This window comes from Giraffa tippelskirchi, chromosome 11 (genome assembly GCF_054371585.1).
Source record: "Giraffa tippelskirchi isolate mGirTip1 chromosome 11, T2T-mGirTip1v1.2.pri, whole genome shotgun sequence".
NCBI classification, from domain to species: Eukaryota; Metazoa; Chordata; class Mammalia; order Artiodactyla; family Giraffidae; genus Giraffa; species Giraffa tippelskirchi.
Genome location: NC_137285.1, coordinates 55,511,292 through 55,536,199, shown reverse-complemented (window position 1 = coordinate 55,536,199; position 24,908 = coordinate 55,511,292). Strand labels below are relative to the sequence as shown.

Genomic DNA, 24,908 nt, shown 5'->3' with positions numbered 1-24,908 from the left:
CAAAAAAAAACATTACAATATCAATGTATGAACCAGAATAGTCAGTATAGTCATTTAAAATGACAGGTGGGACCATCAAGAGGAGATGTCATTTGGGGCAGATGGGCACCGACTTCCCTGGAATGTGTTGGAAATCTGTTATCCAATCATTAGTTTTTCTTTTTTCTGGTCTCAAGTCACCTCAAGCTGTTCCTACATACAAGTCACTTCACCGCTGTTTGTACAGTTTATTTTTTGGATATGTTAATAGCGTGAATTTACAATGCAGTTTTCTTTCCCATTTACTCCTGGCTTGAGGCTTGGTTGGTTTTTCAGGACTGGCTCTTCCCGCTTTTGACAAGGGAGATATCCTCTTTGTTAGGTGATGACTGCAGGTAGCCGTGCTTGCTCATGGTGTGTGGCTTGGAATAGTTTGGTTCACAGAGAAAAGCCTTATTTATTTATTTTAAAGGTCTGCGGCGTTGCTTATTGTTATTATCCTTGACCTTGCTCCAGAGGCACTTTTGTTTTCCCTTTGTTACTATGTCTATAATCACAGTAGCTTCACAGGGGACTTGCGTGGTCCTGGTCTGGGGACACAGATCCTGAAGTGTGACTTAGGATTAGCTCAGATGGGGTAAAAAATGTAGTGAAATATAATGAGAAATATAAGATGGTTAAGACTTTCCTAAACACTCAAGATAAAATGACTTAAGACCAATTAAGTGGTTTACCTTATGAGAGAACAAGATCTGAAAATATTTAGCTAATGTTTTAAACCTTCTATTTGAATATAATATGCTTCGCTGTTACTAGCTATTATTTAATGAAATCTTGGCTTTCCTTATGACTTCAGGAGGCAATTTATTTTCTTCTCACCGCAAGTACATCAAGTAGTCAAAAAAAAAAAAAAATCCCAGGTACCCAAACAGATCATACATCCTTACATATGCTTACAAGGGAAGTTGGGTCGCTCCAACAGCCCTGATTTGTAATCTGGAGAGTTGAGCTCTGATTCTGATTCTATCATAAATGAGCTGTATGACTTTAAAAAGGTCGTATCATTCTGAGACTGTATTTTCTTATTGTAAAATAGTGGATTGAAAAACAGTGATGGTTTTCATTTTGTGTGTTTGTTTTTAAGCAATTAAATCCATTTTTATCAAGCAAAATCTTAAAGTACAGACTCAATGTATAAAGCACAAAAAATACGTAATTTATGTATTTTAAAATTTAATTTTATCTTTTACATTCTCATTTATCATATTTATTTCTTCTAAAAGTCCAGCAATTAGAAAAAAGTTGCTAAGTGATAAGCCCCGAACATGAAATTAGTGTTATGATGAGTGTTATGAGCAGTATTAGCATCTAGTATGTTTCTATAAATTTATTTTGCTGATTGCAGCTTCAAGAAATATCATTTACACAAGGGCATTGTGACAAATGAGATAATATTTTTAACAATTTACCTTGTAATCTCATGATCCCTTTAATTAAATTTGTTCAGCTGCTTGAAAGGAGAGGACGATAATAAAAAGTTTTTACTTCTAGGTTGACACATTTAGCAACTGCCCTTATTCCTTATCATAATAAAGGGCAGAAACGAAACATCCTAAACTTTCAATACGCACTAAAGCCATCCATAATTCTTCATTAACTACTTGGTTATTACTCAGTTGCTTCACCGATGGTGCTAGTGGTAAAGAATTTGCCTGCCAGTGCTGGAGACTCAAGGGATGTGGGTTTGATCCCTGGGTTGGGAAGATTCCCTGAAGAAGGAAATGGTTACCCACTCCAGTATTCTTGCCTGGGAAATCCCGTGGACAGAGGAGCCTGGCGGGCTACAGTCCATGGGGTCGCAAAGAGTCAAACACAGTTGGGCACACATGGGCATGCCTTACTCTGTGAACTGATATTTGAAAGTTTATTTAGTCTCTCTAGTCTCATTTTTCATCTACGCAGTGGGGACAATGGCAGTACTCCTTCAAGGGGTTGTTGAGAGGATCAGATAAATTAATCCAAGAAAATATTCCCTGGCCCATATTAAGTGCTCTATAAATGACAGCACCAAGTATATCTATATCTGTCTACGTGTTTCTGTCTGTCAGCCATGATCAGAATCTTCATCACAGCAGACACACTTGAAACTTTTTTTACATCTAGGTTAAGGCAGTGGTCCTCCACCAGAGGTGTGCTCAGGGGGTAGTTGCAATGCCTGGAGAAATGGTTTTCACGACTGGAAAATGCTGTTGGGATATAATGGGTAGAGGCTAGGGATGCTCCTGGACCTCCTACTGTTCATAAGATAGCCCCCAAAGCAAATTATCCAGCCCAGAATGTCAGTGTTGCTGAGGTTGAGAAAGCATGATTTAAGGCATGCATAAAGGCCCCACTGATGCCATAATTGTACATTTTACATGCAGAGGCCTGAATTTTTGGAAAGATTAGTGCGTGTGCTCAGTCGCTTTATTCGTATCTGACTCTTTTGTGATCCCATGGACTGTCCTCTGCCAGGCTCCTCTGTCCATGGGATTTCCCAGGCAAGGAAAACTGGAGTGGGTTGCCATGCCCTCCTCCAGGGGATCTTCCTGACCCGGGGCTCAAACCTGCATTTCCTGTGTCTCCTCCACTGCAGGTGGATTCTTTACCACTGAGCCGTTGGGGAAGCCACATATAACCAAAATGCTGCCACTCCTATGAGGCAGGAGGAGCAAATGATACACCAGACTGAATTAACTTGTTAACATAAGTTAACCTGTCAGTGGTCTCCAGTGAGAAGACATTTTATATATAACAGAGCTAAGGATCCACATTTTAAAATGAACTTTTAAATTAAATTAAATAATTTTAAAAGCTTCACTTTGAAACCGATATTTATTGGAACCCCTGAAGCTTGACCTAGGGTTCCTCAGGATTCTTTCTGAAAACCACCGATCTGCGGTCCCCTCCTGTCCAAGAGTCTTTGGCTCTGCTTTAGGGGGAGGTAGTAAAGAAAATTCTCAATGGCCTAACTTTTTCACGGAGCAGTTCAGTAGTCACAAAATTGCCAGACTCTGAGCTGAAAGAGAGCTCTGTCTTATTAAATTCAAGGAAAGTGTCGTCTTCCTTCACCATAGGGAATGGACAAAGCAAAACAGGAGCAGTCATGGTGCAGACTCTTCTTCCACCCTCTTAGAGCTTTAGAAAATCCTCCCCTACCAGAAAATGTCCCTCTCCTTCAGGTTACATCCCACCCTTTCCTCATTTCTCACTAACGAGGCTTAGTTCACGCCAGATCACTTCTGTCCAATGCCCACAGTGCAACTGCTTGGCTCAGGATCCTTAAAGGCACTTGGACTGTGTTGGAGAGAGAGGAGAGAGCTTGGGTGCGTTTTCAGCAAGAAACCCTGAAGTCTAGTGTCTGATTTGAAGGAGTCAGTCCGTTAACCTCTTGGGGCCTTGGTTCCGTCACCTCTAAGATGAAGATGGTAATAATACTTGTCTCCTGTGGTTGATGGAAGGATCGATTCCTGTATAACAATTCAAATGCTGCTTGTGTGCGTCATTGAAACAAATAGTGGTCTTTATAAAAAAAATACTTTATTTATTTGGCTGTGCTGGGTCTTAGTCGTGGCACAAGGGATCTTTAGTTGTGACATATGATCTCTTAGTTGTGGCGTGTGGGATTTAGTTCCCTAACCAGGGATCGAACCCAGGCCCCCTGCATTGGGAGCATCGAGTCTTAGCCACTGGACCACCAGGGAAGTCTCCAAATAATGGTCTTTAAGGAAGTTATATAGCATTGTCCTGGGGTCAGAGATGGGAGGGGCTTAGACAGAATTTCCATGTGTATTGATGAACTGATGACACCTTGCTAGAACAACGGTTCCTTTTACAGCTCATTAATGCTGGCCTGTTAGAATTAGAAGCTTGGAATCATTTTATCCCAGTGGTTTCCCCATTCCTTTCCCATATTAGCATTTATCTTGAATCCTTTCTAAATCCTGATTTAGAAAAAACTGACTTATTTCCTTTCAATGGCAACCCAGCTCTGTTGAGTGCATTAACTTAACAGATATGCATAATTTTTAGTCATAATTTCCTCAGGTCACAAAATGCTTGAACAGTAAGAGAAGGGGGTCTCTTGGTTAGTTGGGCTTCCTTGCTGCATTAAGTAGAGTGTCTGGAAGCTTTAAGATACATAAACAGAAGTCAAGGCAGTTGCTGTGAAAGTTCTTTATGAATTGAGTTCCATATGTGCACAGATCTTCTTAGTGGTAAGAATGAAGCAAAGACTAGGCAGTGAGTCATAAACTACTGCTTTTCTCTAGCAATTTCCCCAAAGAGAAAGAAAACATCTTTAGTTGCACCTTTTTCTGTAAAAGATAATAGGTTTTTTTTAAGTATAACAGTAAAAAATGATGGCAATTATTGTCATATTAATTTTAAAATATAGGGCTTTATATACTATTCTCAGTGCAAATATTTCTGGTAACTGAAAGAAAGCAGTGTAGCCTTCATATTGCTATTTTATATCATCTATTTAGACCCAAATGTTTGGGAAATTTAAACTTGGATGAATGAGGGTTTCCCACATATTTTTCTGATAAGTCATTAGCTACATTTACATCTCCCTAGCACATTGCTCATTTTATGCTATTGTTGACATTGGCAGAATGAAAACCAGGTATGAAGTATCTTGCAAATTTACAAAATAGCAACAAAAACAGCAACATACAGCTTGTGTATTTTTTTTTAAGTGTCATTGCAATTCTGTTAAATTTGGGTTGTACTAATAATGCCAAATATCTTTTTTTCCCCTTAAATCTTATATAGCATGTGTTCTGACTAATGCTCTCATAAGCTACCTTGTACCTTCAGAGAACATTAGCTCAATGGTTGTCCTCTCTAATAGTTGGGATTTCCTTCTAGGGCTCCAGCAGTTTCTTTTCTCTTTCCTAGCCTCACCTTAGAATTTTTTAAAGTTTCAAAAATAAAATATGCAGATCTAAAGCATTTTTAAAAATACATAACCACTCACTTTGTATTGTTTCTTCCCAAAGAACTGAAGTTACAGACTTAATAGACAGCATCCATTTAATTACTCTGTGTCCACTAAATTAGGATACTCTTGGAAAAGGTTTTAATGAAGGATTCTGGAAGAAAGGCTTAGGTGAGAGAAACTTTAGGAGATGGCTGGTAAAAACCCCTCCAGAAGTAGTTGAAAGGGGAGAAATGTACTAAACAAACAGAATTCTCTTAGGAGTTCCCTTCTGCAGAGGTCCAGAATACAGACTTGAAGATTGCTCTAGACACGGCTTTGTTTTCTTGGGTTCAGTTTCCAATGGCATTGTCCTCAGTGGGGTAGATTTTCAGCACTTTCCTGGAAATTCTTCTGGGTTCCTCCTTTAGTAATACCAAAGTCTAAGTGATCCTTCAGAAACACCTCAGTAAGAGTTACAGTGTAGTAGCAGAGCTTTTAGCTTTATCTGGGAAGTTTTATCCCAGATCTAATGATACCTTGGGAAACCACTTCTGATTGCCTTTGGTAAAATATTTTGGGATTCATAGTTCTTGTTTACTATGAGTTATAATGGAGTGCCAACAGATATCACTGATTTGTGACCAACATATTTTATTCATTCAACAAATATATGTTGAGTACCTACTATGTGTTGTTCCAGGCCCTGTTCTACACACTCGAGGTACATCAGCATTTTTTAAAAGGTCGTTGCCTGTGATGATGGGAAGCGGGCAGGATGCAGTGAGCCTCAGCTCTCCATCCTAGCTCATTTTTGAAAGGTTTAACATACTCCCTGGGCTTCCCAGATGGCTCAGGGGGTAAAGAACCCACCTGCAGTGCAGGAAATGCAGGAGATGCAGGTTCCCTCCTTGGGGCAGGAAGATCCCCTGGAGGAGGGCATGGCAACCCACTCCAGTATACTTGCCTGGAGAAGCCCATGGACAGAGGAACCTGGCAGACTGCAGTCAGTGGGGTCACAGAGTCAGACACGCTGAAGCGACTGAGCACGAACGTACTCCCCAGACCTCAGGAAGGATGCCCATGACAGACATACCTCTCTTCATAAAGTGGAGCCCACCAACCTGACCCGTGAGCTTCCTGTTTGTTAAGTAAACAGGTCTCAGTTTTCTATTTCTTGACCCAAAAGGATTTTTACAGTGTCATTTACTTTATGACTACTTGTTAAACTCGACGTATCAGTTTTATGCATGTTTTTTAATGATATTTTATTTCACAATAAAAAGAATTTTTTGAGGGCGAAAGTAAAAAAATAAAAAGAAATAAAACCCCATAAAGATCATCGCCTTCAGGAAACCTATCTTTGAATTGGAGAAGTAGACCATAAATTGTTAACATAATAAACAAGAAAATGATGTAGTATGGTTTACTCTGTTGGGGCTGTCTTGGCAAAATGCCACAGACTTGGTGGCTCACAGAACAGAAATGTATTTCTCATCATTCTGGAGGTTTGAGATCAAGGTGCTGGCAGGTTTGGTTTCTCCTGAGGCCTCTCTCCTTGGCTTCAAGATGACTGCCTTCTTGCTGTGTCCCACATGGCCTGCACTCTGTGTGTGCACATCCTTTGTGTCTCTTTTATTCTCAGGACACCAATCATATTGGATCAGGGTCACACTCAACCCTAATGGCCTCATTTAACCAATTACCTCCCTGTCTCCAAATACAGTCACGGTGGGAGTTAGGCCTTCAATATATGTATTTGGGGGAGGTGGGCAGACAAAATTCAGTCCACAATGAAGTGTTTTCCTGTGAGGAACATTTTGGAGTAAAAAGGAAAGTTAAAGTTGGGTAAGAAAGATGGGGGGTACTGTGGGGTGGGGTTGCAGTCTTGATTAGGATGGTCAAAGCCTTCATTGAGAAAGTGGTATTTTAGCAAAGACCTGAAGGTCAAGTTACATTCAAGTGTTGGTCAAACACAGAGACCAGAGATGGAGGAATAGTGTGATGGAGGTAAGACAATCCATGGACAATCCATGGACCTGGGTTTAATCCTAGCTTGTTATCTGCCTGGACTTCCCAGGAGGTGCAGTGGTAAAGAAATTGCCTGCCAATGCAGGACACACAAGAGATGTGGTTAGATCTTTGGGTCGGGAGGATCCCCTGGAGAAGGAAATGGCACCCCACTCCAGTACTCTTGCCTGGAAAATCCCATGGATGGAGGAGCCTGGTAGGCTGCAGTCCATGGGGTCGCTAAGAGTCGGACGCGACTGAGCGACTTCACTTTCACTTTTCACTTTCATGCATTGGAGAAGGAAATGGCAACACACTCCAGTGTTCTTGCCTGGAGAATCCCAGGGATGGGGGAGCCTGGTGGGCTGCTGTCTATGGGGTCGCACAGAGTCGGACACGACTGAAACGACTTAGCAGCGGCAGCAGCAGTAGCAGTAAAACTTTAGCCTTCTGGGGTCCAGTTTCCAAATATGCTGGTCTGTGTGAACTTCTGATTCCAGAATAAATATTCTTAGTGAGGAATGAGACAGAAAGAAAGGACTTTGCAGGGGTGGTGGTCAAGGGGTGATAGGTGTTTGCTTTGGGGATTTATCCTTTTATTTTTTTCTTTGTTAAGCAGGTGTGGGCTTAAGGCTCATTCTAGTAAGCATTTCTAAAATTTCTGTGTTGGGATGAGATCTTCTTTCTCAAAATACCAGTATACCTAATATAACCAACCTAAAGTTTTCCTACTATGACCCTTTAAAGGGAAGTGACCTGCCTGTGAAAGTGGCAAGTGGTACAAGAGGCTGCTTGTCTTCCTTCTTGGTTTTTCCCAAGAAAGACCAGGAAGTAGTACGTAGCGCAGTGGGGGAAGACTTGGTGTGGTATAGCCAAGCCACAGAATCCATCCCATAATAGGCCAGTCAGCTTTGCTCTGACCACACACTCCATACCAGCCAACCATGCTAGAAATGGAAAAGGACATTAGTGGAAAAACTGGTGAAACCTGACTACAATCTGGATTGTAGATCATAGCAATGGGAATTGCTTCGTTCTGACAAATGCTCCATGGTTACGTAAGATGTTAACTTTAGGAAACTCTGGGTGAAGGATGTATGGGAACTTTTTGTATCATCTTGGCAGCTTCTCTGCAAAACTAAAGCTACATTTAGAAAATAAAATTTTTTTTCCTTTAAAAATGCCCATTATGGACTAGGAGATAATTTGGGCTACAAGATATAGACCAGAAAGACAACGCCAAATACCTGCCCCACTCTTTGTGGGGCTGTAGTGTCAGCTTCTGATAAGGCGAAAGTAGCACACCTCTGTGCTGAGCTTCTCTCTTTGACAGATTCTCCATCCTCACCTGACCACCACGGCCTAGGTTTTTGCTTTGATTATTGCCATGAACTCATGTTTAGGGGCTCCCCTGGTGGCTTAGACCATAAAGAATCTGCCTGCAATGTGGGAGACCCAGGTTCAATCCCTGGGTCGGGAAGATCCCCTAGAAAAGGAAATGACAACCCACTCCATTATTCTTGCCTGGAGAATTACATGGACAGAGGAGCCTGGCGGGCTACAGTCCACGGGGTTGCAAAGAATCAGAAAGGACTGAACGACTAGCATGTTTATATTCAATGTTTTATGGCAGGCTAACTGTTTGAATGCATTATTTTATAATAGGATTAGGTAGGGAGAGTGCTAAGAGGTCAGAGAGGCAGTGACATATACAGGAAGGAAGACATTGAGGGAAACCAAAGAGAAGATGCCCAGACGCTTTGTAGAGGCAGCACTTCTTGAAATACGATGAGTTCCAAAGATTCAGAAGCCCACACTCTCCTAAGTCCTGCTATCACGGAGTGTCTTGTATTTTTGTGCTTGAGGGCTCAGCCTATTTTGATGGGGTTGTGGTCCCTCGGTGTGTTCACGCATTCCAAACTTCATTAAGTTGGGAGCAGCTAAGAGCAAGAGTGGTCTCTCATAGATGTATATGTATGTAATCCCTTTCTTCTTTGACAGCTGCAAATCAGAAGGAGCCCATGAATCTCAATTTTAAAGTGAAAGAGGAGCCTAAGGAAGAGGAGACCCTAAGCGTCACATTGCCTCGGTCCAGCTATGTGTTCAGCCCCGAGTCTGAAGTGTCAGCCCCAAGCATCTCTGAGGACACGCTTAAGCCCCAGGAAGCAAAGGGCAATGTACTAAGACGGGATATGTCTGTCAAAGCAGCATCTGAACTTCTCATGAAACTATCAGGTACTTGATTTCTTCTAAAATATTCACATACTGATACCATCACTTGGCAAGCCAACTGGGCTACCCATGGGTTACATTAGCCTGTTGGCAGCAATATCGCATTATTAAGGTAAAGTCAGGAATGACTGGCTGACTTGCCTTAAATTCATGTGTTTCATGTATGAGTTTGTGGATGTTAGCCGTGTACCTGTCTTATTAAATGCACTCCTCTTTTCCTGATTGTGACTGCAAATTGTTGGGAAACACTGTTGCTTTTCTAAGATGATGTAGGTCATAATTTTAAATGGGTTCTAATGACACGCAAAGCACTTCTGTTAATTGATCAAAATATCTTACTTTCCTAATAGAGGACCTTGCACTGTTTGGTGTTTTTGTACTATTTTCTTTACGAACCATTAAAAATATTTTTCTGAACTTAATAAACCATTAAGATGGCACTTGAAGTGATTAGCAATAGAGTAGCAATGAGATTTTATAAATAGAAAATCTCATAATGGAATATTACAGTAATTAATCTAAGTTCTTGAGACAAATAATTTTTTTATTAGTATCTAAATGTCATTTCAGCTTATCCAGTTTTGGCAGATCGATTTAGAATTTGAAATTCATGTATTTTGAATTTCTTTTCCCACCCAGTCTCCTATCTGTCCCATGAGCTTCAGAACAGATAAAAATTTAATGTGTTTTGAAATTCAAAGGTATGTGCTTCCCAGGTGTTACTAGTGGTAAAGAACCCGCCTGCTAATGCAGAAGATGTAAGAGATGCAAGTTCAATCCCTGGGTCAGGAAGATCCTCTGGAGGAGGGCATGGCAACCCACTCCAGTATTCTGCCTGGAGAATCCCATGGACAGGGGAGTTTGGTGGGCTCCTGTCCCTTGGGTTGCAAAGAGTCAGACGTGACTGAAGGGACTTAGCACATACTCCCAGAGCAAAAAACATATGTGTAGTATAAAATTCAAAGGTATGACTTTAAAAACAGGGAAAGAATGGTTATGTTAATAATAATACTTAACCAAATCATATCCCATCCTTAGTTCATTGCTGCTTAAAGATAATTTTTAGAAACTCAAAATGCTGGTATGGATTCTACTTGGAGGATGGTAAATTCAATTTGTAATTTACGATGTTTTGAGGATGAAAGCAAGAAATGTATTAGTGAGACCCCTTCCCAGTGTAATTTCACCAGCAGTTGCATGTTCCTGGTTGGCCAGTAGGTTGGAAAGTAAGAAATCTGTAATTATTTACTTAGAATTATTGCATCAGAACAGTTGAAATTCCTGTATTTGCCAGTTGGTGGGATTAAGAATTCTTTCCTTTGATGTGAATTTAAAATACACTGGAGCTTCCGGGGGACATGATTTGTTACAGATAAAGCATAATAGAATTATTACATCCTTACTATCACCCCATTTTCCTAAACTGATGGTACAGTTTCTCCTGTGTAAATGGGAGGCCTCACAAGGTTGTGCTAATTGCCAAAAGCTGCAGGTTTGTCCAGACCAACATGCTTTCATAATTTGAAGCCTCCCTCTTATGTCAAAAGGTCTTGGTGACACACAGTAATCTGTTGGCTTTCCAGTCAGTTCAGGGAGGTCCCACAGCTCTCTCATTCTTCTCCCATAACGTAGACTTGCATATTATGACTTTAACTCTCTTCCAACAGTGACTCCCGTCCCCTCCTAATGGTAAGATTCTAGTGTGTTAATATTTCTATTTCAGAGTTTGCTGTGTAGCCAGCATTGCGAGCCGAGAAAGCTGGGGTGGCCCCAAAAGATAATATGCAAAAACAAGATCGAAGGAAAGATGTTCTCTAAGGAAACCATTTTATCTTAATTCTTTTGGGTGATGTGATTTGAGACAATGAAGTATGAAATCATTTCCTTGGTAGTAATGAGATCCCCGAAATAGAATACGGCTAGGCAGCCATGCACATTTAATGATATTTGTGGTCAGTAATGGCTCTTCTAAATGCTTATGTTGAGTGTTGGTGAATATACATGCTGTGGGGCTCCACGACAGTTGAATTGGAAATCCCCTGGTGGTCCAGTGGGTAGGACTCCTTGCTTTCATTGGCAAGGACACGGGTTTGATCCCCAGTCTGGGAACTAAGATCCTGCAAGCCATAGGGCACAACCAAAAATTTAAAAAAAGAAAACAAAAAAGACAATAGTTGAATGGATGACAGGGTCATATTTCCAAAGGCATCTCCTCTGCTTCATGCTGTGGAAATGAAAACTTGTTTGAAGACTAAGTTAAGTATTGTTTTGCCCTGAAAAAATTTCCCAAGCATTCTGTGTGCTTTGACTTAGGTAAAAGAAATATGTACCACACTCCCTACCTTCTAGATGCTTGTGGTCTAGTCAGAAGTAATCCAGGGCAGTGGAATGCATTCAATCAGTGCTTTGCACTTGGAACTTCATCCTTGTACAGTCTAGCAGATTGTGGCCAGGAAACTGTGAAGAAGCCTCCAAGTCATTCCTAAAAATAGGAGTGTGACTTAAAAATAACAAGTGTCTTTTCATTCCTAAGCCACAAAGGTAAAGAGGCCTCACCTTTTATTAGGTTTAAAGTGGGTCTTAGGGTTTCTAATCACGGGCAGATTGGTGCTCTTGGGAGAAGGAAGATGTTAGGAAGAAAACCTCCTATGCTGTGTTTCCTCAGGTTATAATTTTAGCAATTCTGTGTTTATGCCCTGAAAGGCGTCTGAGGAGAGAACTTGTCTGGGTCCTCAGGCCCCCCTTTCCCGTGGTATTTCCTGTCCCTGTACAGACAGGAGTAGCATCTATGCAGGTAGCCAGTGCTGCTTCTCATCTGATATCCCAACAGGTATTCCTACGGGTGGGAGTCCCTGCCTTGCTAGTTTTCTTTTATAGTCTTCTGTTCCCCTGGGGAAAATCCATATGGTACAGAAGAGTTGGATGAGAAAAGTATGTCCCATGCATTACCGTACACTTTTTTCCTTCTTTCAGTTTTGACCCAAGGAATACCTAAAATGTGGAATAAGAGAATTTTTCTTCTCTGTTACTTATTTCTTTGACTTTCAATGCTATGATCTGCCATAGCTTAGGTCCTTTGAATCTTTTCCTTGAATTAACAAGAGGAAACTAGTCAACAATGTCAGCTGCCTCATTTCCGGCTTTAAATTAATTTATGTTAAGTCCTTCACGATGGATGTTGGGCTCATGGCCAGGTCAGATATCATGTGAAACTTTCCTAGGTGGAGAAACCTCTGTAGTTATATTGTTTTCCAAATTGACATTTCTGTTTCGTGAGGAAAACACAGATGTGTTGGTGACCAGGCAAAATTTTTCATTCACTGTGTGTTTAGGAAAATCTGAGTTTTCTTCCTTCCTTGTGGCTCAAGTCCTATTTCCAGGTGTTAGTTGGGCAGTCAAGTGCCTGACAGCTGGGCCAAGTAAACTGATTACCATAAAGAAAGCAACCCACTCTTCGAAAACCACTGGGTGTCTGGGACTACCTGTTGTTATGTGACACGAGGCAGCCAAGATAAGCAGACTTTTCTGCTAAGCATATAGTTGCCAAAGATAATTCCCAGAAGTCCTGATTTAAAAAGACCCAAATCCTGAAATCAAATTCAGAGGCTACATAACATCAGACAGACTAAGAGAATCAAGTCACTCTTAACCTCTGATTTTGCAGTGTCTAGTGACTTTGAAAACTTTAAGAGCAGATATGTTATCCCAGGTATGACGTAGTACCCCAAGTGACACAAAATTTTATCTACTCTCTTTTGCGCTTTAAGAGAAGTAGCTGTAACGTAAATCAACCATACCTCAATAAATTAAAAAGAAAAAAAGAGAAGTAGCTAGACTAAAAGAAACAAAGAAATGCCCTCTTCTCCCTGGTCATGCATATGTACAATATACCACATGTATGGTTGAACCAAGAAGTAGGCAGATAAGAATGCCATTTAAAAATATGAATCCCATAAAAATAAGTGTCTGGAAAGCTGGAGGTATTCAGAAACATTAATGAAAAATTAGACATTGAAATTGATCTACATGGTAAATAAAACCTCCCATTAGATCTTAATTCAAAATGTGTATTGGGTTTCTTTTTTCTGTGCTCAAAGAAGGAAGCCACATGTATTTATATTCATTTCTGATTTATATTCATTTATCCCTACCTAGTCTTGGAGGGACATATAAATTGTAATTGCCTCTTGTCAAAGAATCCAGGCAGGTCCTGGATTAGAAATACATAGTGATGTAGAGTTCAGGGAATCATCTATGTAAGAAAGGGCTTCAGTGTAGAGATATTGAGAAGCAGGTAAACTTGGGTAGGATGCAGTTTTAGGGTGAATTCAATCTCCGAGGTGAGCTGAAACAGAGAGGAAAGGTCCCCAGAGATTGACTTTGTTAACAGTTTTAATTAGGGCCCCTTTGGTTTTAAGTAACAAATCCTCTTCAGCCAGTTTAGACAAGAAAGGGAATTTAATAGGAGGTGCACATTTTGCCGGGTTGGGGGGGGGGTAGTGTGCTTCCCCAGTGGCTCAGTGGTAAAGAATCTGCCTGCAGTGCAGAAGCTGCAGGAGACGCAGGTTCGATCCCTGGGTTGGGAAGAACCTCTGGAGTGGGACATGGCAACCCACTCCAGTATTCTTTCCTGGAGAATCCCATGGACAGAGGAGCCGGGAGGGCTACAGTCTATATGGTCGCAGAATTGGACACGACGGAAGTGACTTAGCATGCACACATACGCGTTTGGGGTTGACTCATGGAGTGAACCCTAGGGCGGGGGGCAGCAGGGCGTCAGTCCTCCACTAAAGCCAGGGGTTGGGGGTGGGAACTGGATGGAGCCCAGGAGGTCCTTGCTCATCCCTGCTTCTCTGCTCATAAATAGTTTTTTTCTGATACCCAGCCCGTATGGTAGAACATGGCAATTGCCAACAACTTCTGAGTACACCTCTTGCTCAAAAGAGCAGCTGGACAGAAATGTCTTAGTCCCAGTTACAAATTCCAGCTGATTGTGTCTGCTCCGGTGGGGGCCCACTAGTGAAAACTCCTACTATATCTGGGGAGAAGGACATGTTGGACAGTCCTGACTACAGTCCTGTAGGATGGATGGGAGGAGAAGAATCCTTAGAATCACACCTCGGATGGGCAAGAGTGAGGGTGGTGTGAGACCAGGAAGAGAAGCAATATGTATGAGCCCCCCAAAAGTTAATGGTCACTGCTGTTATTTAAATATTGGATGGAAATGTGTTTGGCCTTTGGGTGATGTTTGCCTTTCCTTTCTGGTGGAGTTTTGGAGAAAACTGCCCAGCCAGGAGTTGACCTAGGCAGTAGCAACTCTGTATGCTAAGGCCGTGCTTCTCAAAGTGTGGTCCCCGGAGGAGCCAAGTCAGCACGAGCCAGAGAATTTAGAATTCTCCAGGCAAGAATACTGGAGTCTCCAAGGAAATCTTCCCTACCTGGGGATCCAACCCAGGTCTTCTGGATTGCAGATGGATTCTTTACTGTCTGAGACACCAGGGAAGCCGCTTAGGGAAGTTATAAAAATGCAAATTCTTGAGTTTTTCTATGGACCCAATTGAAACGCTGAGTTTGTTTATAAGTAATTCTGAAAGCTTAGTTTTGAGAAGCTCTGTGCCAAGGAAATGGTTAATTAGAGATGTAAGTTTTGTTCATCCGAAAAGAGTGCCTCAGCTTGAAACTGACGGAGAAGAAAGCTCTCTTTTTTGCTTGTTTTGTTTTTTAATTGGAGGAAAATTGTTTTACAATATTGTGTTTATTTCAGCCATAATTATACATATATTCCCTCCTTTTTGAGCCTCCCTCCCCTCCCCCCATCCGACCCTTATCTTAAATGCACATTTTACTTTTAAGAAAGAATTATTTCTTTTCAGTGGAGATTCTTTTTAATTTATTAGGAAAAAAATGGTAACTGGGAATCTTTTTTAGAAGGGCATGTGTCCCTAATAAATCAAGGATAGCATTGCTGGTGAGCCTCAGATAATACTATTTTTTTCCATGTTCTCTGCTGTGAAACTTCATGATTATTTCTGGGCAACGTGTGCATTCTTTTAAGGGGGAAAATCTCCCCACCCTCACCCCCAACAAATCAAAGACTATGTCCGAGACTCTAAAGAATTCATTGAGATAAAGTAGAGATTTTAGCTAAGTAAGTTCTCAGGGCAGAACTATTCACTGTTCTATTTAGTATCTCTCCCTTGGAAAATTGTAGTCTATCAAACTTTATAAGCTATGACTTCCGCATGACTTCAGTAATAATCTACAGGGATGGAAAATAGGTATTTTCGGTTTATATTAATGTCATCTCACATTGCTCTCCTTCAGACTTACAAGTTATTTCACTGAATGGTGGAAAGAACCCAGAAGGCCTGGTTTTCCCTAGTTCCCAGGATTCTCCCTGCTTACACACCACGGAAAGGAACTCACTCCTAGAGTGAGCACGTTGGACATGCTAGCAAACTATAAAAGAGCTAAAGGGTAATTTAGAAGCGTCAGTAGAAAAAAAGTATTTTATTTTATTAATGCTGTCTGTTTAGCACATTGTCAAATACGTGATGCTGAGGAATTTGAAAGCATGAAAATGTCAAAATGGCCTAGTCTAATCAGTCTGAAATTGATGCTTTTTTTTTTCACTTCAACTTTTTTTAAGTACCTGGAGAAACCTATTGAACCTGGTACTCTGCTTTTCTAATAATGCATGCATTTTGTTTACTTGATTTTATTTATTTATTTGGCTGCCTTGGGTCTTAGTTGCAGCAGGCATGTTTCAGAGGAGACTTCTAAACTGCTTTTGTAAACACCATCCTACTTTCTCAACATCTTTATTGAGATATAATTTGCATACCATAAAAGTTACCTATTTAAAGTATACCATTCAGTGGTTTTTAGTGTATTCACAGAGTTGCATAACCATCACCAGTTCCAGTGGCAGAATATTTTTATCACCCCAGACAGAAACTCTGTACCCATTAGCAGTTACTCCTTACCCGCTTCTTCTCCCAATACCTTCCCAGCTGCTAATCCACTGCCTCTCCATAGATTTTTCCTATTGTGGACATTCCATATGAATGTAATCACCCTATAAGTGTCTTCTATCACTTAACATAATGTTTTCAAGGCCCATCTCTCTTGTAACATGCATCCGTACCTTATTCCTTTTTATGGCAGAATAATATTCCATTGATATTATTGGAATGCATATGCCAATAATACTAATTTTATACTTGGTATAAAATATATATACCACATTTTGTTTATCCATTCATCTGTTGTTGAACAATTGGGTTGTTGCCATTCATGTACAAGTTTTTGTGTAGACATGTGTTTTGTTTCTCTTGGTGTATACCTCAGAGTGGAATTCCTGGGTCAAATGGTAGCTCTATGTTTAACATTTTGAGAAATTGCCAAGCTGTTTCCCAAAGCAGCTGCACCATTCTATATCCCCACAGCAATGTATGGGAGTTTCAGTTTTTCCACATCCTTGCCAAAAGTTGTTATTGTCTGTCTCTTTTATTATAGCTATCGTCTGGGTGTGAGCTAGTATCTCATTGTGGTTTTGATTTTTATTTCCCAGATGGCTAATGTTGTTGAGCATATTTTCATGTGCTTTTTGGCCATTTGTATACCTTCTTTGGAGAAATGTCTATTCAAGTTCTTTCGCTGCTTTTAAATTGTTTGTCTTTTTATTTTTGAGTTGTAAAATTTTCTTATATATTCTGGATATAAGTCTCTTATCAGATATATGATTTGCAAATACTTTCTCTCATCCTGCTTTTCAGTTTTTTGTTGGTATTATTTGCAGTGCAAAAGGTTTTACTTATAATCCAATTTGTCTTTCTTTTATTGCTTGTGATAGGGAATTATCACATTTCCATAATTCCAAAAATTGTGTAAAAAATGGAGACTTGTTTAATATTAACATGAAAGCCTGTCTTTATGTACATTTTCACCATAGTTAGTTTTCAGATATAAAGACCAATTATTGAATAAATACCTCCATAGTGGGGTTGACCTCTGTGATTTCTGTATTTGCTATAACATTCTGTACTTCAGCTGATAGCAAAGAATATTTATATGTCAGCTTTATTTTTTTAATTTTTATTGGAATATAGTTGGTTTACAATGTTGTGTTAGTTTCCGGTATACAGCAAAGTGTATCAGTTATGCATATCCATATATCTACTCTTTTTAAGATTCTTTTCCGATATAGATCATTATAGGGTATTGAGTAGAGTTCCTTGTGCTATGCAGTAGGTCCTTTCTAGTTATCTGTTTTCTATATAGTAGTGTATACATGTCCATCCCAATCTGCCAGTTTATCCCTCACCCCTGCTTTCCCCTTGGTAACCATAAGTTTGTTTTCTACACCTGTAATTCTGTTTGTTTTGTAGATAAGTTCATTGTACTCCTTTTTTTAGAGTTCTCATATAAGTGATATCATACATTTGCCTTTCTCTGTCAGCTTTTTAAATGACTTTTAATAAATATAATCAACGGTGGTCGTACCACTAATGAGGTCACTCTGTCACTGCCATATGTATCCTAAGCAACTCTCAGTGTATATGTATGTGTGTGTATACATAAGACATATACACAGAAAACCCATCACTGGGGAAGTTAAATCTTAAATAAGGAATTAGACTCTTTTTTTAAGCACTTGAAAACTCAGTGAGAATTGCAGAGGTTTAGAGTGCAAAAACTCTCTCTTATACAAACAGGGAATAGATTGCTTTAATAAGATAAAAATGTGACCTGTTTATGTACCCAGAGAATTCCTTTCTTGAAGGTCTAGATCTTGTTAAGCTCAGAGGATGTACCTTGGTGTTATTTCCCTGGCTGTTTAGACAAGACAGAGTGGGAAAGAGCTTTGTGCAGTTCTGGGAGGGCAAGAAGAGGGAACTCCTTTTTCCCTTAGGGTCCTCACCCCTTGGCCGCCCTTTAGCTTTCTTGTCCTGGCTCCCTCACCTCCCACACTGAGACCTGGGCCTCAGAAAGGCTGGACTCAAAAGAGCTCTTGTTTTATTATCATCTCCCTGGTGCAGAGCTCATATATTAATATAGCTATGAACATTTATATTGGCCCATGTTCCAGAAACCGGGCAAAAGCTCAGAAAGGAATTTCATAGGCTCTACCTTCATTACAGATTCCTTTTCTGTTTGGCCAGATTGGGTGAGAGAGGGCCACAGGGCAGGAGGTGCCAGGTGGAGTCGGGAATGGTAAAGGGGTTCTAGGTCCCTTACAATACTGAGCAAAGGAATTGCGAAGGACACCTTGGAAATGTGTTCACAGCTGGCATGTCTGTCTCTTGTATTCCTGCATTGATTTCTGTTTTTTGATAGAAACACAAAACCATTTCTACAGACATTATCTTATCCAGGACACAAACAGTGGCACGGAGAGGCCATGAGTAAATAGTATTTGATGGTGACAGCTCTAAGGAGAAACTTTATTTTCTGAGGGAGCCGGTTGCAAATATTTGAGTAACCAGTCAAACATTCTGTTCCATTTTTCACTCAGAGGACAAATTTCCCTGCCAGGTAGAAACTGTGTGTCTTGTCCATGCCTTAGAATCTCTTACACCACTCTAGCTTCCTCCGGCTCCTCTCTTCAGACGTTTCAGTGCTATGGTGCCGCAGTTGTGGTCTTGTGAGGGAGAGCATAGCCATTATTTTCCTCCATGAGAGCTCTAAAACATTCTCATTCCATGATGGTTTTTCTTCTTGTTGCCATATTAACCTTTCACTTTTAACTTATTCATGTCAAAGAAGGGGAACATTTGCATGTATAATTAAGCCCCGTGTCCTCTGTGCCCATCTGGGCACAGGCTGGTATCACAGACCTACCTCTGGAGAAGACACTCCTCTGTCTGCTGCCAAGGGACCACATCCCACTGGGCTGGGGCTCAGCTGGGTGGTGGTAGCCGGGCTGGTCCGCACACAGAGCACTGAAGATATACACAGGGTGACAGCCATGGAGGCTGTTTTCTCTGAGGAGGGGAGCGTCCATGTTAGCCCAAGAAGGGAACACTTTCCTGAAGAGAACTGTTTCTCCCTTATGGCTTCCATCACTCTTCCAGGAAGGCGAAGGCTTGAAGAAAGGGGTTCTCTCATTATCAAAGTGTGAGGACCTAGCACACACTCAGTCTTCCTCCTAATAAGCCTTCTGTTTACTCTACACGTGTATATATTTTGGGGAGATCCCCTAGAGAAGGGAATGGCTACCCACTCCAGTATTCTTGCCCGGGAAATCCCATGGACAGAGGAGCCTGGCAGGCTACAGTCCTTGGGGTCACAAAGAGTAGGACACGACAGAGCAAGTAGTGCTTGACTTTGTATATGTTTTCCCCACATTTAGGCTATCTTGAGTTCGTGCTGTGCTTTGGTTTGCTTCCTACTTTCTCAATGTGGGCCAGCAGCTGGATTCAAGCCTGTTTCCTGGTTTCCCATGGCTGCCACATGCTTCTCTCCACAGCTGGGGAAGTGGGGGCAATGACCAGACGTACCTGTGACCTGCCAGCATGTATCTGAGTTTCCAAATCAAGTGGTGAGCATCACTATTTAAAGAAGACGTCACGAACTTCTTTCCTTATTCCTCCTATTGCTGGCCTTAGCCCTGGAAACCCACCTAAACACACACACACACATACACACACTTCCCTCCTGTTGCTGCCAGGGTTTTTCCTGCCCCTTTGGAGTGGCAGGCATCAGGACAGCCTTTTTGGAAGTTCCTGTGATCCGTGTCCGTGTTGCCAAAGGTAAACTCAACAGCCTTCTGGTTGAGAGGGAGAGAGACCCTTAGCAAAGCTGAAGCCTTAATGGGACTAAAGGGGAAATGGCAGTGATCGGTGGGACTTATCTTGGGAGCAGAATCATTGTGCCTCCCTCCACATATAAATATCGGTAGGAGGGACTTCCCTGGTAGTCCAGTGGTTAAGACTCCACGCTTCCAAAGCAGGGGCCGCAGTTCAGTCCCTGGTCAGGGAATTAAGATCGTGCAGCATGGCTGAAAAATAAAAAATTTAAGTATTGGTAGCAGTCTTCACTTGGGATTCACCAGTGCTTTTGTAGCCAAGATACTAGGTGATATGTAGATAATATTTTTTGCACTGTTTTAAAAGCTGTGGAATAAAGAAAAAAACTGGGGACTTGGGATCATTTAAATGAGATGAATGGTTGTCTCCTTTCAATCACTTGTGCTAAAACCTTCCAACCCCGCTTATCCCACCCTGATACTGTTTAAAGGCATCCCTGGTGGCTCAGATGGTGAAGAGTCCAATTGCAGTGCAGGAGACGGGTCCAATCCTGGGGTTGGGAAGAACCCCGGGAGAAGGGAATGACAACCCACTCCAGTATTCTTGCCTGGAGAATCCCGTGGACAGAGGAGCCTGGCAGGCTACAGACCATGAGGTCACAAAGGAGCGACATTACCAAGTGACTGAGCATGCACAGCTTGCACATACGATACTGTTTAGAAGGGTTTCTCCTAAAACGCACATAGCAGGAGGCTGGTGTGACTCCTTCTCAGTTTTCTTGAAGACCCGGAGGCTGAAGTCCCCACCCCGTGTGTAACAGGGACAGCTCAAGCGGAAGGGCCAAGTTCTTAGTCGAGGGTCCCCCCTCCTCATCCCACTGCCCCCGTGGACTAGTGTTGCTCTTCCCCACCTGTGCTGGAGAGGACACAGAACAGAGAGAGGAAGGGACATTAAGATGAGTCACTCAGGCTACTTGCAAGTAGGTTTGATTTTAAAACATGGGAAAGAATGTTGAAAACCAGCCAGAATGCGTTGGGAGACTATCCATGCACCAGCGTCTCCTAGAAGTATGGGGAATTAGAGCCCAGAGGGAACGGGTCCCACTGTCTCATGGTCCCATCCCCACTCCAGGGAGCCCCACAGGTATAGTCCTAAGGCTGGTGCCCCATTGTAAGCAGAGGCTCACCTATCATCAGCCGGGAAGGCTTTGATTTTTGGCAAAAGTTCGTAAAGTTTTCTTGGAGGGTAAATGAACCCTGTACTTTAGCTCTTCTCTCTCATCAGAGCTTTCCGTTTCTTCTTACGGTGTTCTTTGTTTTCTTTCCTTATTCATTCACTCAGCACTATTTATTGAGCCTTTACTAATTTCCAATTTAATTACTAATTTAATTGAGCGGAAGAATCGATGCTTTTGAACTATGGTGTTGGAGAAGACTCTTGAGAGTCCCTTGGACTGCAAGGAGATCCAACCAGTCCATCCTAAAGGAGATCAGTCCTGGGTGTTCATTGGAAGGACTGATGCTGAAGCTGAAGCTCCAATACTTTGGCCACCTGATGCGAAGAGCTGACTCATTGGAAAAGACCCTGATGCTGGGAAAGATTGAGGGCAGGAGACGAAGGGGACGACAGAGGATGAGATGGTTGGATGGCATCACCGACTCAATGGACATAGGTGTGGGTGGACTCCAGGAGTTGGTGATGAACAGGGAGGCCTGGCGTGCTGCAGTTCATGGGGTCGCAAAGAGTCGGACACGACTGAGCAACTGAACTGAACTGAACTGAACTACTAATTCCCAAGCCCCCTTTTGGCCACTAGGGCTACCAAGGTGAACAAGACGGTGTCCTTTCCTGCGTGACCCTGTGTTCTCTTCCCATCCCATCCCCCCTGCTCGTGCTTATGCTGGATTCCAGTTATTATGTTGTTATGCAGTGTTCTGCTTTCTGCACCATCTCGCCAGCCCTTCCCTGCCTTCTGGAAACATTGACCGATGGAAGAGAAGCCGTCAGGGCTTCTCAACAGAGATATCCTTGGGACACGATTCAGTAATATTTAGCACCACCTAAGAAAAGCATTTTAAACTTGTCTGCATATACTAAAGCCCTTTTACCATCTGTTAGTGGAAAATATTTAAAAGTTTGGTAAAACTCTTAGTGATTGAAATAAAACTCTTGGTGTGGTCCTTCCTCTCGTTGGGCATTAAGGGCTCACTCTGCTTTGTCTTCCTTATTGAGGGTCAGGCAACGGCTAACCCATCACCAGGCAGAGATGGACCTTGTTTTTTGGTCTTTTTTTTTTTTTAATGTCAGCAGGACTTCTGAATCTGTCAGGAGTTCTGTTTAAAATCTACTTGTTCGTCCCCTGCCCCCCAACCCCACCCTTCCTGCATTCAGGTTCATAGAAGGGTATACAAAGGCCTATTAATCACAACAGATGGGGTGGACAGGACTTAGATTTATTAAGTGGCAAAGAGTAATGATGTTAAATCACTTTAGGTTTAGATCAGATACTTGAATTGACCCTTTTTTCCTTTTTTTAAAATGTGAGACAAGAAAAGTATATTCTGGACATTAGATGAAAAATAGGTTAATTTTTTAAAAATGAGATCATTTGGAATGGTACCAAATGGCAGACATACAGTTTAAATGCACCTCTTTAGCTAATTTCTCGTGAAATCATCAGATGAAAACAAGATGATTGGGAGAGGTTTTACATTAACACCGGGACACTCAGAGTTCAACAGATAATGACTGGCCCCCTCCACAGCCTCCACTGGTCGGAGAAGCTCATCTCCTGGAGCCCTCGGTGACTCAAAGATTTTAATTCTTGTCCTCTGGATAGAAGTGAAATTGACTGCAGCAGTTGTGTGTGATGCTCGTATTCTGACTTGTGACCATCTACCACGTGGCCGGTCCAAGGGACCTTCCTTTGTGTCAGGGAGCCCCCTACATAGTTTAACCCTGGGCAATGTCAGACCCTGAATCGAGTCCAGAGTTTGTGCTGCTGCTCTGAGCCCAGTGTTGTGGCTGGAAACGTTGGCAAATGCCCAGCTGAGTTATCTCAGGCAGGAACCTCTTGCATTACTTGCTGATGTCAGGGAGGCAAAAACTAATTGAAGAATGCTCAGAGGAATAAAGTTCAAGTACTTTGATGAAAAATGATCATTTTCTTGGATCCCTGAAAGGGAACTTCCAGGTCTCATTTCACTCTTGATGATCTTTAAAGTTTGGGTTCTGTTCTTTTTTAGGGCATATTTTTCCTTGCAGATTCGGAACAACTAATAAAATGGAACACTGGGTGCTCCTTATGGTGTCTTTCTGAGTTGACCTCCTACTTAGCCTTGTCCACTTAATTGTGAATTCTAGTGTCCATAGCTCACTCTTCAGACATTCATTAATTCTCCTTCCTAAGTTACCAAGTAGTATACTGATAGAGAAGAGAAATGCAACTTCACTTGTGGTTTTGGTGATCCAATTCAAGGGGCCAGTTCTGATAAAATATTTGAAGTTTTTATAGGAATAAAACATGTGGGGTGTGTGTGTGAGAGAGAGACAGAGAGAGAAGGAAGAGGGCACACAAAAAACCTAACCCCATAACTTTAAACAAGATTCTCCTAGTGTTCAGATTATTGTGCATCTTTTTCACCTGGAAAAGACGGTCTAATTTCTCTTTTTTTGACATGGACCATTTTTTAAACTCTTTATTAACTTGTTGCAGCATTGTTTTTCTGTTTTATGTTTTGTTTTTTTGGCCGTGTGGCGCATGAGATCTTAGCTCCCTGACCAGGGATTGAACCCGAACCCCCTGCATTGGAAGGCAAAATCACTGGACTGGCAGGGAAGTCCCAGACTAATTTAATTAATCAATTAATTGTCTGATGAATTATTTAAATGTGTGCACAGCTTTGTGTTTCTTCTTCGTAGATACTGGCTTGCTCTCATGATTTGCTGAGTTACTCCTGTGCAGTTCTGGGTGGTGCGTGTATGTGTGTGTGTGAGTGTGTGTGCCCTGGAGGTCATTGTAAGGCTCTTCTATTGAAAAATGCTATTTTTTTCCTTTTTTTTAATTGAGAGGGTTGGAATTCAGTTCCCTACCTCACACCATTTATCTGCCCTGCCCTCAGCTGTGCCTTTTACCCTCAAGTCTAGAGACCATGCATTTTATCCATTCCAGAGAATAAGTCTCCTATTCTGCTGTTCCAGGAAGAGGCAGTGGAATGCTGTTCTCGAAGGTTCTTATGTATTAGGAGAACTAGAGAATAATTGCTGCACCACTGTTTCCTTTCGTGGAGAGCATTTCTTCTCTTTTCTCTTGGGAAGAGATGACTGATACATCCAGTAGGGACAGTAGGAGCCTGAATTTCCTCTCCTGGGATGTAGAAGCTACCATGAGTAAGCCCCGGGCATGAGTTTCGCTCCTCAGAGCAGGACTAGAGAGCTTTTACTCAACTGAGGACCACTGTGGAGACAAATGAAGTTTATTATTTTTTTAATTGGTGTATAGTTGATTTACAGTGCTGTGTTAATTTCTGCTGTACAGCAAAGTGATTCAGCTATACATATATATCCATTCTTTTTTTATATTCTTTTCCATCATGGTTTCTCATTGAAAGTTGAATATAGTTCTCTGTGCTATACAGTAGGACCTTGTTGTGTATCCTTTCTATATATGAAAGCTGACATCTGCTAACCCCAACCTCCCACTCCATCCCTTCCCCTTGACAACCACCAGTCTGTTCTCTGTGTCCATGCTTCTGTTTCATAGGTTTATTTGTGTCATATTTTAGATTCCACATACAAGTGATATCATAGGATATTTGTCTTTCTCTGTCTGGCTTACTTCACTTACTATGATAATCTCTAGGGCTATCCATGTTGCTGCAAATGGCATTATTTCATTCTTTTCAATGCCTGAGTAATATTCCATCATATATGTATGTGTGTATATATATATGTGGGCTTCCCTTGTGGCTTAGCTG

General features: G+C 41.6%; 1 protein-coding gene across 10 annotated transcripts in view; it reads left to right on the top strand.

The window, feature by feature from the left end:
• ZNF827 (zinc finger protein 827) overlaps positions 1–24,908 on the top strand; it is a 192,247-nt gene that overhangs the window by 63,072 nt on the left and 104,267 nt on the right. For all 10 annotated transcript variants that reach the window (XM_081544236.1, XM_081544243.1, XM_081544237.1 and 7 more), the window contains exon 5: positions 8,951–9,184. In XM_081544236.1, coding sequence (XP_081400362.1) covers positions 8,951–9,184 — 234 coding nt within the window. The remainder of the gene's footprint in view (positions 1–8,950; positions 9,185–24,908) is intronic.